The sequence below is a fragment of the Sinohyriopsis cumingii genome, chromosome 3 (assembly GCF_028554795.1).
Source record: "Sinohyriopsis cumingii isolate HCF-2022 chromosome 3, ASM2855479v2, whole genome shotgun sequence".
Taxonomy (NCBI): domain Eukaryota; kingdom Metazoa; phylum Mollusca; class Bivalvia; order Unionida; family Unionidae; genus Sinohyriopsis; species Sinohyriopsis cumingii.
The window spans coordinates 89,405,657-89,426,247 of record NC_142963.1 but is presented as its reverse complement, the minus strand read 5'-3'; the positions used below and the strand labels follow the sequence as shown (position 1 = coordinate 89,426,247).

The window sequence follows — 20,591 nt, the reverse complement described above, 5'->3', positions numbered from 1 at the left end:
AGCACTAGGCCTAAAGACACATAGATTCTTGAATACTGAACGCTCATCAATGCACTGACATACAGGCACAAGGAAATTAGCGTGGAATATAATCTAAGCAAAACAACGAACCAACAAGAAGTAATTAAAATATTTTAATGTATTCAAAGTTGATCTAAGTCATTATTCTCCTTTAATTAACATTACTACTGACCATAAATTTGTTTCTCTCTCTCTCTCTTTTTCGCAATTCCTTTGGTCAGTTTGACTTAACATTTACCATCATTCTTCATTGGTCCAGAGATGTTGTGTTATTACAAATGCAAGAATCCTTTATTCTTATCTTTTCATCGATTTTCGCCATTATCTTGATACAATGGCCATCAGAGAGAGAGGGAGATGGGGCAGCATTTGGATATTTTCATATTTAATTAATAATAATCAATTTTTAGAACCTTATAATAGGTTTAAGAAACAACAATAATATCAACAAAGCCTTAAATATATTACATATGTGTGCCATGTAACCATGACATTTACTTTACTGTGTCGACCGGCAATTACAACTTTGTATCATTGATTATATAAACAATTTATTGAGGTCTCAAGGGATGTGTAAACATACCGTTATGAAGAATGATATTGTAGGTTATTTGGTGCAATTTCAAAGGATTTTTTATCCAGCCCAAGTTTTTCTCTCTCTCACTCCAGATTTCTGCATATTTTGTCCCTTGTGCATGAGAGGGGAGGGGCAATTGAGAGAAGAAAGGATTGTGATTAAATTGTGTACCATGTTAAATTCATTTCGAAAACAGATTATTATTACTCTGTATCATTATTATCATATGTCATTAATGATTAATGAGTGGAAATCCATCAATGATCTATAGGAAGAGACCCAACAGCACACAGTTCCAAGAATGTTTACGTAAGCGTATCATTGCATCATAGACGGATCACAATTTGATATACCAATAGTATTGGTATATCAAATTGCTTTATACCAACACCTTAAAAGTCATGTTATTTATATATATATATATATATATATATATATATATATATATATATATATATATATCACAATGGTAATGATACAGGTGTCTAAGAAAAAGGAGTAGAGTGGGAAATTTGAAGTAACATCTACCACTGAGGACCTGCCTGATCCTAAGGAGTCCTGTTAGGTGACTGGATTTTGATACCATGTGAAGTCTGTACATGGCTCATTGGTATAATCAGACAGCAGAATCAGTCTTTTTGATGTTTTCAAAGCACATAGCAGGGAAAGGCTGCTGTCTCATTTCAAGAAAAAAAGCCTCATACTGCCATTTGTGCCAGATGCATGATCATTTATGTCAACAAATTCTACAATAAACTCTAATCACATTTTCATGTATGGTATTCATTCTAAGTAACTGATCAATTAAATTAATAGTAGAACATTGGGTATGTAAATTCAGATATGTTCCCAATCTATCTGAAAACATCTACCCTTAAGACCATCTTTAGACAAGGCAAGCTGTCACTTCTGAAAGACTTGGTGAAAATGGGCTTTAATGAAGCAGAACTGATTGGTAGATTGCTTATTCAGCAGTTGTTATATGTATATATCATACTTAGTGATCACAATATGTTCTTGTGTTGCATTTGCTTTAGTGGAATAGGGAATAGTACTTGTGATGAACAGAGTAAAAAATGGAGTGAAAACTTGTATTCATGAAACAACTGATGTTTGGATCAGACATGGCAACTGCTTTCACATTAATATATCTATTCAGTATAGCATAGTGCATACCAGTTGAAAATGTATTATTTTATATTCCCTACATGATTATTCTGCATTTATCATTATAGCATCAGAGAGCTATCACACTAGTACAGAAAATTTTACATGGGAATTAAATCATGGTCAGTTCCCACTGTTCCTAATATATATATATATATATATATATATATCAGCACTATAAATACTATCTGTATTGAAACAAGCAATACTTTACTAAGGCATGGGAGGGTGTACTGCTTTCAAATATCAAAGCTGGGTTTACATTTAGATGCAACTTTAAATTCTTTGTCTAGCATACCCATGAATACCACAAAAACTGGTACCCCCCACAACAATTTCACAGTTCATGTATAACTTATCTGTTATGACCATTGATATTACATCAGATGCTGCAAACAGTTTGTCCTTGATAAATAGGGCACCACACCTATCCTACTCTTTTGTGATCTTCAAAAAGTATTTTATATCAAGATCACTTTTGTATATGCTTCTTGCACATCCAATACATGCAACAAATGTAATAAGTACATGGTTAGAACAGTGTGTACAGTACACAAAGGAGTTTGATGTGCTGCTTGTACAATACACAAAGGAGTGTCACAGTGTTGCCTTTACAGTACACAAAGGAGTGTCAATATGCTGCCTGTACAGTACAGAAAGGAGTGTCACTGTGTTGCCTTACAGTACACAAAGGAGTGTCAATGTGATGTGTGTACAGTACATAAAGGCATGTCAATGTGCTGCCTGTACAGTACACAAAGGAGTCACTGTGTTGCCTTACAGTACACAAAGGAGTTTCACTGTTGCCTATACAGTACACAAAGGAGTGTCAATGTGCCGCCTGTACAATACATAAAGGAATGTTACTGTGTTGCCTGTACAGTACACAAAGTTGTGTCATTATGTTGCCTATACAGTACACAAAAGAATGTCAATGTGATGCATGTACAATACACAAAGGAATGTTACTGTGTTGCCTGTACAGTACACAAAGGCATGTCAATGTGCTGCCTGACAGTACACAAAGGAGTCACTGTGTTGCCTTACATTACACAAAGGAGTTTCACTGTTGCCTGTACAGTACACAAAGGAGTGTCAATGTGCCACCTGTACAGTACATAAAGGAATGTTACTGTGTTGCCTGTACAGTACACAAAGTTGTGTCATTATGTTGCCTATACAGTACACAAAGGAGTGTTAATGTGCTGCCTGTACAGTACACAAAAGAGTCACTGTGTTGCCTGTACACTACACAAAGGAGTGTCAATGTGCCACCTGTACAGTACACAAAGGAGTGTCACTGTGTTGCCTGTACGGTACACAAAGGAGTGTCAATATGCTGCCTGTATAGTACACAAAGGAGTGTCACTGTGTTGCCTGTTGTTGTAGGGTTTAATGCCATTTTTCAGCACACGATAGGCTATGCATGGCGGCCATTATTAATGGTGGAGGAAGAACCCAGGAAAACCCCGGAAAGAACCACCGACCCACAAGAATGTGCTGCCTGTACAGTACAAAAAGGAGTGTCACTGTGTTGCCTGTACAGTACACAAAGGAGTGTCAATATGCTGCCTGTATATTACACAAAGGAGTGTCACTGTGTTGCCTGTTGTTGTAGGGTTTAATGCCATTTTTCAGCACATGATAGGCTATGCATGGTGGCCATTATTAATGGTGGAGGAAGAACCCAGGAAAACCCTGGAAAGAACCACTGACCCACAAGAATGTGTTGCCTGTACAGTACAAAAAGGAGTGTCACTGTGTTGCCTGTACAGTACACAAAGGAGTGTCAATGTGATGCCTGTACAGTACACAAAGGAGTGTCTTTATGTTGTCTGTACAGTTCACAAAGGAGAGTCAATGTGATGTCTGTAGAGTACACAAAGGAGTGTCACTGTGTTGCCTGTACAGCACACAAAGTTGTCAATATGTTGCATTTAAAGTACAAAAAGAAATGTCAATGCGCTGCCTGTACAGTACACAAAGGAGTGTCAATGTGTTGCATGTTCAGTACACAAAGGAGTGTCAATGTGCCACCTGTACAGTACACAAAGGAGTCACTGTTTTGCCTGTACAGTACACAAAGGAGTGTCAATATGTTGCATTTACAGTATAAAAAGAAATGTCAATATGCTGCCTGTACAGTACACAAAGGAGTGTCAATGTGCTGCATGTACAGTACACAAAGGAGTGTCAATGTGTTGCATGTACAGTATTGCATGTACAGTACACAAAGGAGTGTCAATGTGCTGCCTGTACAGTACAAAAAGGAGTGTCAGTGTGTTGCATGTACAGTACACAAAGGAGTGTCAATGTGATGCCTATACAGTACACAAAGGAGTGTCAGTGTGTTGCATGTACAGTACACAAAGGAGTGTCAATGTGATGCCTGTACAGTACACAAAGGAGTGTCATTATGTTGCCTGTAGTTCAAAAAGGAGTGTCAATGTGATGCCGGTACAGTACACAAAGGACTGTCACTGTTGCCTGTACAGTATATAAAGTTGTCATTATGTTGCCTGTACAGTGCACAAAGGAGTGTCAATGTGCTGCCTGTAGAGTACACAAAAGAGTCAATGTGTTACCTGTACAGTATACAAAGGAGTATCAATATGTTGCCTGTACAGTACACAAAGGAATGTCAGTGTTGCCTGAACAGTACACAAAGGAGTGTCAATATGATGCCTGTACAGTACACAAAGGAGTGTAACTGTGTTGCCTGTACAGTACAGAAAGGAGTGTCACTGTTGCCTATACAGTACAGAAAGGAGTGTCAATGTGCTGCCTGTACAGTACACAAAGGAGTCACTGTGTTGCCTTACAGTACACAAAGTAGTGTCTATGTGTTGCCTGTATAGTGCACAAAGGAGTGTCAATGTCTTGCCTGTATAGTATACAAAGGAGTGTCAATGTGTTGCCTGTAGAGTACACAAAGGAGTGTCAATGTGCTGCCTGTACAGTACACAAAGGAGTGCCAATGTGTTGCCTGTACAGTACACAAAGGAGTGTCAACATGTTGCCTGTAGAGTACACAAAGGAGTGTCAATTTGCTGCCTGTACAGTACACAAAGGAGTCACTGTGTTGCCTGTACAGTACACAAAGGAGTGTCACTATATTGCCTGTATACTACACAAAGGATCGTCAATATGCTGCCTGTACAGTACACAAAAAAGTGTCATGTTTTGCCAACTTTCAATTTTTGGCCAAGGTATGTTACTTCATCTGCCATATACAACTTACAGAGCTAGCCTGCTTTACCGTACATATAAAAAACATATGACATTAAAACACAGGAATGTTTTATAACAATATAACAAAAAAATTTAAGCAATGAAATACTAAATCTGCACCATTTAAAAAACCATTAGTGAAATGATATCCTAAAATAACAAACAGTAATAACCATGTATGGTATTAAAAGTGAAATGACAGATCTCCAAAAGTTTCTAATAATACCATGCACTATTAACATATTCCATTCACTATTAACATTTTGCATCTACTCTCATGATCTTTCAATAACCAATTATTTGTTTAAATTAGAATTTAAAATCACCCTGGACAAGTGATTATATGTCAAAATTAAATATCTGGCATGCTTTATTTCCCACTACTGTGATGTCACTGGAATCCTATCACAATGAAGTGGCTAACTTTGCGTATGTATTGAACATAACAGTGAAGATACAAGTCTTTTGTCACTTAATATAAACCAATAAAACATTATGATAGCATATCAAGTCCTTCCCACTCAAGGCCAGTGTTTCACTACAATACTGGTGCCTAACATTAAAGAACAAAGCAACACTGAATTTGCCATTTACCTGTCTACAGGATTTGATTAAACTAATCATGTGGACTGCTTCCAGATTTGTATATTCTGTACTGTAGTCTAAGTATTGTACTTAGTGGAGTTGTAACTTTATTAAGTAATAATTAATTTTTTTCCAGTTGTCCATTTCCATGATATATTTTCCCTAAACATATTTTTCATGTATATATTATATTCATTTTGTCTATTTAGGTACTAAGCATGCCAACACTTTGAAGACTATGCCAATACTTCTAACTGAAGATTATTGTTGTTGTTGTTGTGGGGTTTAATGCCATTTTTCAGCACATGATAGGCTATGCATGGTGGCCAGTATTAATGGTGGAGGAAGAACCCGGGAAGAACCACCGACCCACGAGAAGCTACTGGCAAGCTTTCTCACCAACCCACATTGACCGAATCCTAACTGAAGATTACTTTTCACAAATAATTAGCAGTGAAACTATGATTGGTGCAGACATTTTTGTACTACTGAACACAAATCAGTAATGTCATTCATCACCATTACAGAATGTGTATGTACAACACATCAAAACTGTAACACTTGGTGAAAATCACATATTTTTTCTTTACCTAGCAAGTTGAGCAGCATTTTGTAAAAGAAAGAAGGTGAAATGTGGGTTTAATGCCATTTTTCAGCACATGATAGGCTATATGTGGCAGCCAGTATATTTGGTGGAAGAAGAACCTGGAAAAATCCATGAAGAACCACTGACCCACAGGAAGCTACTGGGAAGCTATCTCACATACCCATGTTGGCTGAGTTTGAGACTTTGAACCCAAGAGGACAAAGGTGAGATGGTAGTGATTGTTAAATGTAAGCACCTTAAACTTGGCCACCCGAGATTCCCAAGGTGAAATGTGAACCATGCAACATGTAATGAGTTTACAAGAGAACAACTTAAATTCAAATTCTGACTCAAAAGGTGATCATGGTGTCAAAATTCTGAATGGTTACAATCCTCCATACATCATCATTTGTATTCATTGTCATTGAGGCACTCTTGAAAAAAAGAGATAATGTGTTAGTTGGCATATTTATGAAGAACATGGTATTGAATATCAATCACATCACCAAAGCATTTGTGACCTGCTATTGACCAATTCATTCTACTACCCACCACAATCTTACCTCAAAAAGTTAACTCCAGATTTGGTCTTTTATTCAAGTTTTGAATTCACTGCACAGTCAGCTATAGAACTACCAAATATGCTTAAAATCTGACACTAGTTTTTATTTTATTTTTGTAAAAGTCAGTAATGCATATGTCAACAACTAAGATGTACACTTTCCAGTTGACATGACATCGGAACAGAACCATTTAAGTTGTTGGGGCCATGGAGTTTGCTGTTGCAGTAGAGCCTGCTATTCTGGCTTTATACAACCATGATTATCAGCACATATTTAAATATGGGCAGGGATTATTTCAAATTTTCTTTCCTATGCAATTTTGAAAATGACCAGTTTATTAGGAATTCTTCTGAGCCCTTAAAACTGAATGTTCCACTCACTAATTTGGTCAAGGTCGGGAGCGAGTTCCTTGATGCCTGGTCCTGGTTGGTGTTATGATGTTTACAGAAGAAAGTTTACATAATCCAGAAGACTATTTCACACTTATTGCAGTGTACATTTTATGTATACAATGAGGTCATGTATCTGTTTCAACTAGAAAACAAGTATTGATCTAGTCTGAATACAGTCTCTTATGGCTTATCAGAAACTCCCAATGCCCAATTGGTTGGTCAGAAAGTCAGTCCTAATTTGATACTATTTTTGGCATATATGAATGATTCCTAAGACATGCAATCACTGTAGCCAAATTTATTATATTGGTCACATGTGCATGCAATTTTGATTGAAAACAAAACCACTTCTCAGAGATATTTTTTAGATTATTGCTGCATTTAACTAAACAGGTAATCAAGTTTCTGTCCTTCTTTACTGTCCATTTTCAGCACTACAGGAATATGCGTGCTCACAATGAGTTGAAGACAGACATGAAAATTAAAACATTTTTATTTTTTTAACTCTGAATCCTCAACAAATTTACTCAGGACCCCTAAAATGTCATTTAATTTGGTCATGACGACTTAGTTTACAGTATTTTCTATGAAGCTTGGCAAAGGTGGGGTGGGAGCTTAATGAATACCAAAGTAAGCAAAGAAAAGAGGATGGATTTGATATGTTTACTAACATAAATGAATGTTCAAATTGTGTCCAAATACATACAATGAATATTCAAACAGGAAAATTTCACATAGTTTCAGCTCTAGTTTCTACATATGGCTATTTAAATGAGGAAATAGAATAATCAAGACTTTATTGCATATCTGCTAATTGTTTCAATAGACCCCTGAGAGTTTATTATATTACTGAAAATTAGTATAGATGTATACACACAAAACTAGTCTGCCTCCAGTCCATTAAAAATTGTACCCTACTTCCTGTCTTTGAAAATATTTACATGTGATGCAGATGTTAGCACAGGTAAAAGTAGAAGCCAGTACATCTATATAACATGCAAGATACCAACTGCTATAAGCAGTATTTTTACCTGCATCTATGTCACAACCATGCAGCTCTCTATGTACATTAGGTTGCTCTATCTACTAAATATATCATTCATTAACATTACACTCACAATTGATGACATTATTTTTTCAAATTACTAAATTTTGCTGATGGAACAAGGTCTGATTTGAAATTTTTTAAGGTTTGAAAGGATTAAATAATCCTCATCTAGACTGTTAGTGTGCCAGGTAAATACCTTCGGAACAGTGGTTCTCAAACGTTTTTTTCACGGATTACTTGAACATTGCTGAGGGTCTTAGCATACCACTTAATGATTGCTTGGGGTTTAGGCAGACCACTTAATAATCTTTCCTTATGTCAGTTGTACCGTTATCTAACTACTGTAAAGTGCTTTGCATAAAAGTGCTACATATAAAAAACTTAATAATAATTAAGATTTTTTGTTCTATTGATAAAAGCTCACAACAGATATTTTAATATCAGTTGTCTTTTCTTTCTAATGCAATGGATGGATAAGACCTTTTTATGCAAAGCTGAGGTTCTTGATTGTTCCACAACCTTTCCACTGACCACCTGAATAGTGTTTGTGGACCAAAAGTGGTCAACATACCACAGTTTGAGAACCTGTGCTCTAGAAGGCAAGATGCGGAATATGATTCACACTTGACTGGAGGCAGACTACAGATTATATGTATAATGAATTGATAACATGGCACTAAATGGACCATTTTATTACATGTGTGTGTTTTGTATTTTTAACATAGCTTTAACAATTTTTCAGTCATATCACTACGACGTCTACAGTGTGGCAGTTTATAGTGATGTCTAGCACTGGGGCATCATGCCCCAGACATATAGCATGATGTCCCACCCAGTCATATTATCCTGACACCAGGACGACCAGTCTTAACACGAACCTGTTAATGCTGAGTGCCATGTGAGACAGCTGTTAGTACCATTTTTAAAGGTCTTTGGTATGGCTCAGCCGGAGTTTCGAAACCGCAACCTCCTGACTCCAAGGTGGACTCTCTAACCAATAGGCTACTGGAGCAGTCCATTTTATTACATAAATTTTACATTATAGATCAGATAAAAACGAATTAGTAAACCAATTTAGTAACAGCTGAAGTCATAACACTATTTTTGGCACAAATGAAATTTACACAGACATTTATCAAGGGAGATAAGCCATACAACACCAGTAGCAATGATGCTTTGAAAAGGTCAAAAAAATACTTATCTGACACTTGTTAACCATAAAGCTTTTTCTCCTTGAGCTGTGAAGGATAAATTTCTTATTAAAAAAATGTTACAAAGTGAGTGATATATCTATTCAGTTCACCCGGTACAGTTTCAATTTCATCTCGTTGAACATCATTTGGATCATCACTATCTCCTAACTGAGACTATTTGGTTAACAATGTCATCATAGTGACTAATGGAACAAAAAGCCAAGAATATGTGACACTGCCACTGCATACAAATATAATGTTACATAATGCTGTCCACACCATTAATGACACCAACTTTAAACCTCAGGACATAATTAGAGGCAGTAAGCATAACAGATTTACAATTGCATCCACCCACTGAGGGAAGAGTTATCAAAGTGGGGAAACTTCTACATGGTGTGAAGCTACACAAAACTAATTTAAAGCATGAGGATATGCAGCCATATTGCAAAATTCCAATGACCATATCACATCTGGAACACTTTAGGTATAACTGCTTCCTGGTGAACACTTTCAATGTGATTGTGTTCATGTACCAACCCTCATCATCTACTTTTAGCTTGAAACCTAGGTCACTGCCATTCTTTTTAATTCAAGAATGGAGTCAATACAAATGTTTCAAAGATTTGCCAATTGCTGGGTTTGTGAACCAATTTATGCAGAAGCATCAATATGGCACAAGGTCATTTGTGACCTTCCATTATAAAGTGCTTTTTTCTCAGTTCCAATATTGTAATCTCTGTTATTTGTTTAGCTTTTCTCATTTTCATATTATTATCTGCTTTAAGGTTAATGTTTTGAAGTTCGTTCTAAAACGCTTTAATTTAGGTCATGAATACTAGTAAAAAATGAAAGTTATTTTCTTTTTACAAAACTAACCAACCAAATGCTGCCATTCCTATAACATTTATAAAGATTCATCGAATTATTTAATATTTATCTACACACAGATGGACCCAAAGTGGTCTGGATTTTCTTCAATTTAAACAGAACCAATCATAACAGATCTAAAGCCATTTGCATATGATGCTGAATTATAAAGTTTTCTTTTTTCCCTTCTTTCATATTCATTCAGTGTACCTTATCAGGTAGCTGCATGGGTGAAGTGATGAATATCACACTCTGCTTTTGTGTTAAACATCTGGGGACAATCTGGACATTTGTATGGCTTAAGGCCATGAAAACACCGTAAATGTCTCAACTGAGCACTTCGGTCAACAAAAGCTTTGGAACACAAGTCACATTTGTATGGCTTCACCCCACTATGGATTCGGCAATGCACATTATATGCACTGCATGAAACAAAAGCTTTCCCACAAACTTGACAGCAATAGGGACGTTCACCAGTGTGGGTCCGGATATGCTTCTCAACATCACATTTTCTCATTGAGCCATATCCACACAGTATGCAGACATAAATGCGCTGACCTGGATTGCTGGGATCAGTGTCAACTTTAATCAAGTTTTGAGCATTCAAACTATTTGTTTGTGAGGTGTTCTGGGAGTGTGTATTCCTGGAGATGTGCCTAATGCTTGCAGATTTTGATGACAGCATGGGATTAGGTGTCGGACAGGGATTCTCAGATTTTGAATTATTTCTTCTATCTTCAAAATCACCACAACTAATGTTTCCATTTTGTGACTGAATGCTTGGTTCCCCTGAGAAATCAAATCTCACAACTTTACCTTTTGATGAAGAAACTCCAACTGAAGTAAACTGATGCTGATCAAGTTCTCTTATTGTTTTAGATGTAGGAGAGTGATCTGAAAAAGTCATTGGATACAAAGGCATGACAGTGCTATGTTCATCATGTGAATAGCTTTGTCTGCTTTCTTCCAAAGATTTGGGATATTTGTGTAAACTTACAGACACTCTACCAATTCTTTCCATTGTTTGCTTTGCACTATAACAGTCCAAAAATGAAGAAATTTGACTATTCTCTGAATTTCTGAGGTTGTTTTCTTGACTATTCTCTCTGACTGGCAACTCCACATTTTCAATTTTTACTTCTTGGCTGTCACTGTCTTCTATAACTACACAATCTTCTCTAATTCCCTCCTCAACCTCTATTTTGATTATGTCTCCTCCTCCCAGACCATCACTATTTTTCAAATTTGTGGTCTCCTTCTTTGTAATATTTTGTTCTTCTAGCCAGGACTGTTCACAAATTTCATCCTGTTCTATAAGCCTTCTTGCCCTCCCCAAAATATTGGCATCATTGCTTTGAGTTGAAGGAACATGGCTACCAACTGTGCTACACAATTTCCATAATTTTTCCAGGTTTTGTGTTTCTGCCATTTCACCACTGTTTTTATTTTGCAAACCCAAATTAATCTGTAGCCCTTTTTGATTGTGATCTAACTGGATAATGCCTAAGTTCTGATTTACAAGGTTCTTTTCAGTGTCCAAACTATCCACTCCTTGCACACTTTCTGTGAATAGTCCAAACTGGTGTTGGTCTTTTCTGAGTATTTCCTTCTCTTCTGTTGCAATGTCTTCTGAACCAGTGTCTAACTGGTTTTCAATTTCATCACCAAGTGCATGTATTAGTGGATGACCATTCTCTACCACAGTCCAATCCATGAATCCAGACTGGTCTTTAAGCTCATCTTTATGGTCTTTGTCATGGCTGACATGCACCTTCAAACCAGTCTCCTTTCTTCCATAGTAATAACAAGATTTCTGTTTCTTGTGCCTAAACCATGATGTTTTATACATGAAAGTTTTTTGACAAATATCACATACATAAGGTCTCACTCCACTATGTACTCGAAGATGGACTGTGTATACAAATTTTCGACTAAATACTTTTCCACAAAATTCACAAATGTAAGGTCTCTCTCCTGTATGTACTCTCATGTGCAACTTTAAACCTTCTCTCTGCCTGAACACTTTTCCACATAATGAACACTGCTGTCTGTTCATATGAACATCACTGTCAAAATGTTCTGTACCACAGTGGCTCAAATCTATAACAGCACCATCTTTAGATAATATTCCAAGCATACTTGCCGATTTGTCTTTTTCAAAATTTTCAGCAGTCAAGAATATTGTGTTATTTACTTTTTTAGACTTTGCACAGTCAGATTTTTCACAAGATGATTTCTGAAGAGACTTTGCTGCATTATACATGTCTTGGTTATGTAACCTAGTTTCCTGAGGTTTTTTGATCCCAGCAATATTTCTAGTGTGCAAAATAGGCTGATCCTGACCCTGGCTGCCTGAGGGGAGATGAGGTTTAGGAGGAGATGAAAAAATAGGAGGAGGAGGGCTTGCTCTTTGAGTGAGGTGTTCTCTGTTTATCCTATCTGTAACATAAGAACAAAATTTTGTTTGCCAGTTGAAGACTTCTCAGTGGTCAAAATCTTGGTAGAGTCTGACAATTTTTAACAAAATAAATGCATGAAACAATAAACTTTTAAAGGAAAGTCATTATTTTTCTTTTGATAGTTAATTTATATTATAGTATCAATCCTAAAAATATCTGTCACATTTGTTTACAAAATTATTTTTCATAAAATGTTACTCTAAAAAGTTGCCCTCCTCCCCCATATTTTATGATATGAGAACCAGTGGCATAGCTGGAGTACCAGATTCAAAAGATGCAAAGATTAAGCAATTGTAGATAGACCATTCTTGGGACCACATGCATCCACACTCAAATTTGCGTCAGGAAGCTTTGCCACTGGGTAATTGGGAAAAAACTCTAGATTTTCAAAGAGTACCCGATATTTCTCACCATAAACAACCCGACATTTGAAACTATCACCAGCATTTAAACTCAAATAACTTACTATGGCCTAAATTAACTAAATTCAAAATAAATGATCTAGAACTGCTGTGGTATGCCTTAGAACCTTACACAATAACTCTGACATGGATACTTAGCTTTAGTGTCCACGAAGCTACAACATCACACAGGAAAGAAAAGGATTCTTTTCCTAGGAAAATGTTACCATATTACTCAAGATACCTCTTAAAAGAATTTCTTTTAGTTACTTAAATTCACAAACCAGATCTCAGAATCAGGGATTCTGACTTGATCCAAAATACGCTAGTACCTGCTGAATAATGACTGAATGAAAAAAAGTTAAAGTCTTGTTGCATCTTCACAGAATTTACTCCCATTCTCACAGAATTTACCTCTATCTGTTTCACCTTCAGTAGTTGGAAGGTAATTTCTGTAGAGAGCCACTGGTCTTAAGCTTTGGTCAGTTTCATCTACATTAGCAGCGCCATGGGCAGCAGAATCACCCTGGGTCTGTAGGATAAGACTATCTGGAACTACAATTAATTGGAAAAAAAGACTTAAGAAACAATTTCAGCAGTAAATTACCATCCATACCTCCGTTTTTGTGAAATTTATAATTTGGTTTACTGATTTAAAGCTGTTTATTCAGACACCTCCATCTAAAGAACACATCCTCATAGAGGACAAAAAATGGAGGTTCTTTTCTTTTTTTCATTATCCATTTAATCTTAGTATAAAGAACAGTTGTCAGTAAAGAACAGTGAAGTTCTTTTCTCTCCTTTAATTACAAATTTACCCTTGATAAGAAGGACACATGCTCATAGTGTTCTTTTAAGGACATTCCTTTCATCAGTTTAACCTATCAAGGAAACCTACCAATAAAGGACACAGAAGGAGATTCATTTCTCTCCCTTTATTGTCAATTTAACTTTTATATAAAGGACTCTAACTTGTAATTTAAGGTGGTTCACTTCTTTCCTTTCATTATCAGTTAAACCTTTACACAAAGGAAACCAGTCACTAAATGGGTTCCTTTCTTTTCTGTTATTAGGACATATAAGGGTTTCCTATCTTTCAGTCATTACTGCCAATAAAGGATATCAATGATGTTTCCTTTCTTTCGTTTCCTTAATCAGTTTATCTTATATAAATGATACAGGCTCATAAATGACAAATTTGTCTTTCAAATTGAATTCCAGTGGTGTCCCAAATGATGTGCCTTTTTTTCTTAAATGTGCCAATTGTGCTAACAGTCGTTTGTTGTATAAAAACATCATTCAAAATGTCATCTGAATTCACTATAACTTCAAATTAACGTTTTAGTCTGTGAATATTATTGAGCACTTTGTAATTCCAGTCAATAATAATTTGAATAAATATATCCAGCCAAATTAAGAACTGAACAAAACAATAAGACTGATTAAGCTTCAAATCTTAAGGGAAGAATGATTAATCTTTCAAGTAAACAACATTGATATAAAAAGCTAAGATACAATAAATGAGCCAGGATATAGGTCAATTTATCTCAACAAAACATTAAAAGATGTCAATCAGGTTAGGAATTTCCAAGTGGAAAAGTACCACCCAGGACTCTTTTAATAAAAACATGTTTATCTCCATAATTAATCATCTAAATATTTAATCCATAATCATGGAGAAATATTAGCCATGTATTATGTTTACAAAATAAATGTCACCCATCAGATACACTACTAACTTGATTTTGGACAAAAATCAAATACAAAAGACAGATATAGATAAAGATCTAATCATTGAAAAAAGTTAAACAATACAGTACAAATTAAATATACATAACAATACACATACATATACTTCTCATAAATATAGTCCCCTACTGGAAATGTCACCTTCCCAGTTCAGAATGGGTGGCCATATACAGGGCATAAGTCCATAACAGTTCAATATATCTGTATGGAACGTGATAAACATATCTGACAACAGTGGTATAAATTTGTCTTGTGTTCTGTCGTATATGTTTCTCTATTCTTCCATCACTCATACTTTTGTTTCCAAAGCATACCAGTCCTTTAAAACTGTTAGAGACATCTCTATGAAATTTGGTAGATAATACAGACTAGTGGTGTAGATGTGGTCTAAAGCACTCTCTGTTACAGATCACTGCCATCTCACCTCTGTCTGCATGGGTTTGAGTCTCGGATTCAGCCAATGTGAGTATGTGAGAAAGCTTGCCAGTAGCTTCTCGTGGGTTAGTGGTTCTTCCTCCACCATTAATAATGGTTGCCATATATAGCCTATCATGTGCTGAAAAATGGCATTAAACCCTACAACAACAACAACAACAATTCTTCATTTTCAATAATTTAAATATTTTTTAAAATTTGTTCATCCATCTTTTATCCACACTTCCATTTCCAGTGCAAAGGCCCAAAACAATCAAAGATGTGTCCATGAAATTTATTACACATATCTGACTTTGTTACAGATGTGCCTCTAAGATGCCATTCACAATTATTCAGTTTCAATATTTTTAACATTTTCTGCTCTTGCTGTTATTATTTTGGGTTTAATGCCAGTTTTAGCACATGATACATGGCAGCCAAAATGTTTGGTCTGAGGAAAACCCTGGGAAGAACTACCAACCCATTGGAAGCTACTGGCAAACTGTCTCACATACCTACGTTTGCCATGCCCATGTCTCAGAATACATGGACAGAGGTGAGATGTCAGTGATCTGTAAAGGTTATTGCCTTAGACCAATTGGCCGCCCAGGGCAATGATGTAAAGGTTGAAACTTCATTTATGACCAGACCAAGCATGACATTGGCCTTTGGCAGCAAGAACAGCCTAAGTAAATTCCAAGTGTTCATTGTTCTGCAAGATGTCCCATTTGTATGGGTCTCTTGGAACATATGTAATAATGGATAATGGGGTAAGGGTATAGAATGTGGTCTGGAAGTCATCTACAACAACCTGTATCATCCATGTATCAGTGAGGTACTGTCTCCCATTATGTGGAAAAGTTGAATTATCCAAATGAGATGTTAGAAAGGAAGTGTATTCATGGCATTATTGCAGATCGGACCTGGAAAATGGGATGGGTTTATCCCTTGTTATGCATGCCTTAGAGGGTCCTTCCAGTTTCTTTAATCTCTCCAAGGAAATGATGGAATGGCTCTGTGTCATTGGTTACAAGAGGTTTGCTTCTAAAGTGGCCTGATGTGATCTAAAAATGTTTATATGCTGATTGCCCAGATAATGGATGTAGAGAGAAAAACAGCTCTTCTGGCAGATCAAGAATAACACATGCAGCTAGGGCAATAGGTGAGTGAGTGTTTAACTGCTCTGTAAATGTATTAGCCATATAAAACACTGAATCCCCAAGAGGAGTGCCAATGGGTTCTCAACATAAAGGTTTAGCTGTGTTCAGACTGCGTAAAAATTTGCCAAGGAAACCAAATCAATATGGGCATGGCTAGGATGTGTTCAGATTGCTGAAACATGGCATGGATTTCACATTTCAAATAGTTACATGCCAAGAAAAGATTTGTCTGTACAAAAAGATGTTGGCCTTGCTCTTCCCAGACATGTAATGTCTCTGTCAATAGCTGTTACCTCATTGTAAAAAAAAACAACCAGTATGCTTCTTATAAAAAGCCTTATTAAATATAGGTGGGAGACATTGCTGCAAAAAAGAAAGGTACATTGACACTTGGGTCTGCAAGATGCCTTTCTAAACAAAATAAAACTGACCCGAACCCACTACAGTAACTGTCTGAATGGTAATTGATATTTCTTGCCCAATAGATCAATAGATGTGAGAACTTGTACAGTGCAAATGACGATACAAAAAGAGGTGGGCAAGTTCCTCAATAGATATGCAGAAGACCAATTGTTATCTGGACATTGTTGACTGAAGGACAAATGAGCCTAAAAGAGCAAGTCTTAGTTTGATGATGAAAGAGGTGACAAAGATGCCTCCAATGATGCATGTGATGAAACGGGGGAAGCTTGAGGGATGGCAAACTAGAATTGGGAGTTCAACTATATTAGATAAAATAATCTAAAGACGATTGCTAATGTTTTGTCAATGGTCCAGGGATGTTTTTGGGCATCCAATACTGTATCAACACCATAGCCAGTACCCGATTGGTCAGTCACAATGGAGCCTAAGCTGTCTGCTATTCCTTCAGTGAACCATTGATGGTCTGAGAACGGTAATCAACATTTGGGACTGTACTGTTTCTATAGCCAGAGTTGAGTTACGATATTTATCAGGACATCATATTTGCTGGGACACCATAAATTAATTTTGAAAGTAATTTTTTTGTTCTCTGTATGTTCTGGGACACATCATTTTTGTTCGAGTTGTAACTAGTGGGACACCATTTAAATCATTCAAAAATTACATGTCAGAAAATACACTCAAACTTAAATTTTATTAAAAAAAATATGAAACTGTGTACTTGAGATAAAACTCATTAATCCACTGCAGCATCAGCTCATCAACCCAAACCTTCTCTTGCATATGTATGATCCATCCTTTCGATGCATGAATATTTTTCAGCTCCCTCACACTGTGAAAAACTCTTTGCAGGCAACACATCTCCTGCTTTGGAAACTGCAAGGGCTAAAGTTAGATTTTATTTATCTGCACCAGTCATGTGAATTCTCACATGTTTAATCCCCTTCTTATTAACAGTTTGTCCAGGAATGAGATCAAAATACACTGGAGTTTCATCCAAGATAATGATCATATTGTCAGTGAAATCATTTTCTCTTCTGATTTTCACGAGTTCATTTTATTTTAAAAATTCCCATGAATACATGCAAAAAGGAATCTAAGTTGGCTTCCCTATGTCGGTCAAATTTGTATGTGGAAAAAATAATTTGGCACTCTTAAAAGAATCAATGAATGCATTTTCTAATAATGATTTTTTATTAGTGTGCGTGTGTGTGTGAGATTTGGCGTTTTAACATAGCTTTAACAATTTTTCAGTCATTTTTATTAGCGAGATACTGACATAATGTATATCTGGATATAATACTCATCTTTTTTCTGCAACTTAAACACCATCATAAGTGAATGGCAGGTGCCTTCAAGCAATGGGCTAACATTCTCTCTCTCTCCTAAGTTATTTTGCTGGATCCAGTTTTCAGTCTGATAACATCAAAACACAATTCGTTTACCTATATTCATATCAATGCCCAATGTGTCATGTTAGCAGACAAAAGCGATATACACTATGGATGCATATGATATACATATGGAGTTCATGGATATATTTTTACCTTTAATAAATTGGTCATGAAGGACAACAAAGTGAATAAATGAAAACAGTACAAGGTAAGTTTCTTTCATTTTATTATCAAATAAGTGTTTTGTTTATGTATTTTATTGTAGCATGCAGTGTGGGGGTGAGGGGTGCACAAATTGAACAATTTATTTCATGTCTTAGTTTTGGGACATATTGATAGTAGGTGAAAAAAATTCAAGTCCTGAGTCAGGGAAAAAAATTAATTATTTTGTTGCGTGTCCCAATATATATGGTAAACACAGTAGTAAACCATAATAGATCCGGATGAATATATTCGAGTAATGGACCAACATGGGTCTGTAACATCACTGGGACAAACTGGGTCCATGCTTCCTAGCATGAGTGGAAGTAGTAACTTAGGTAAGGATGGGGGAGTTCATGACAATCCCTCTAACTATCAGGAGATTACTCTTCTCTGACTCCAACCTATCTGGGCTGACAACTTTTATCTTATTCATTGCCAAAAACTAGCTTGGGCTAGGTGGGTTTGCAAGGTAGTGCTTGTACTCCTGATGGTATCATGATTGGGTATCAGATTTGAAGAAGAAACTAGGATGCATAACTTTTGCTCAGTTCTGGAATGTGCAAGATCATTTTCTCCTCGAATGTCCATTATTTTGAAATTTTGGAAGAGGTATTCACCTGGGAATTATTGGATTAAGCCAAACATGTTTTAATATCTAATTCTATTGCATGTCCTGTTGGGAAATAAGTATTTTCAGACAAGAAATATTAAGTTATTTCTATTTGTTATTTGAAACACTCTAGTGGACAAGCAGTTAGGGTGTCTGCCTCGGATGTGGGAGGTTGCAGGAATTTGTATCAATGTCTCAAGCAGGTCTTGAATTCATAACATCTTCAATAATAACTTTAAGATGAAGTTTCATCTCCACAGCTACTGCACATAACTGAGTACAATTCCAACTCTATCTACTTTAAGAATATTCACTTTAATTTGTAAAACTTTCCCTTGGGTGGAACTAACATAAATTACAATCCAGATGTAAGTAAAATATATTCAGTTAAATATTCTATGAATTTCAGTCCAAATCTGTATAAAATACCTTTAGCACAGAAGTCCAAGAACTGTTCTTGAATGTGTACTTTCTCACCCAAAAAGCCTTCACCTTTTTGCGAGCCAAACTGGCTAAATGATTTGTCTTGAATACTAGCAGTCAGAACTAAACACTCCTCCCCTGTTTCAGCTAATCTTTGTGTCTGAAATGCAAGAAATAGATAATCAATTACATGTACTAAGATTTAGCAGAATGCAGTGTTTAGCCTTTTACAGATTTATGCATGGTCTTGCAAATAAAAGCCAGAGTTGACACTCTTGCCAGATGACATAAACCCCCCAAATATCAAGACAAAAATGTGATTATATTCAAATCAGATATATTCCTATTAAAAGAAAGATAACCCTCCCTACATATAGTAATGCAAATCTGCAGTATACATCTATGCTGACAATGTACACCTAAGGTGAGAGGATGTAATCATTTATTAAAAATATAACTATGAAATAAATTTTTTTATTTAAATCTGTTCTCCACTGTTCTCCATGTACATAAAACACTACAGGCATCTACTAGACATTCTATTGTAATCTCCACAGTTTTGTTTTTCATTTTATTGTTCTATCTAGCCAGAAACAAAACAGACAATTAATGCAGATAATTGCCTATGAAGAAGTAGTCATGGAGATATTACTATTATTAACTGCTGCACTCCAGTACTCTATTAACAATTACTTATGACAACAGAAACCTGTTGGTATTTCATTACCAGCAGCAGCTGAGAGCCCTCCAGTACTCCACTACAGGTTGTAAATGATAGCCCTCCAGTAATCCACTACAGTTTGTAAATGATACCTCTCCAGTACTTCATTACCAGTAGTAACTGATAACATCCCCACCACCCATACTCCATACAAAACTAATATCCTTTGGCACTCCATCAGAATATCAAAACCTTTTCACATGCAAGAACTTAAAGTCTCTGCCATCAATGCTGGGTTTTGTTTAAAACAATGGTTGCATGGACCAGTGTCTTGCTTGAGAATGGTATTATGATTCTGCCTAATGACAGCCAAATATATTGGGGCACAAAATCTAAATATACAGCTCTCAGTTGTTTTAACTTAGAAGTAGGGATACATCACCACCAACCACATCATGTG

At 36.1% G+C, this 20,591-nt stretch overlaps 1 protein-coding gene across 2 annotated transcripts in view; it reads right to left on the bottom strand.

Moving 5' to 3' along the window:
• Window positions 1–20,591, bottom strand: part of LOC149803264 (uncharacterized) — a 56,864-nt gene that overhangs the window by 2,012 nt on the left and 34,261 nt on the right. The window contains exons 3-5 of one of the 2 annotated variants that reach the window (XM_089952914.1): window positions 19,477–19,630; window positions 13,508–13,648; window positions 10,444–12,672 (exon numbers count right to left, since the gene is read on the bottom strand). In XM_089952914.1, coding sequence (XP_089809040.1) covers window positions 10,448–12,672; window positions 13,508–13,648; window positions 19,477–19,630 — 2,520 coding nt within the window. In that variant the 3' untranslated portion in view covers window positions 10,444–10,447. Of the gene's footprint in view, window positions 1–118; window positions 12,673–13,507; window positions 13,649–19,476; window positions 19,631–20,591 lie in introns of those variants that run through there. The other variant, XM_089952915.1, reaches the window with a different exon arrangement.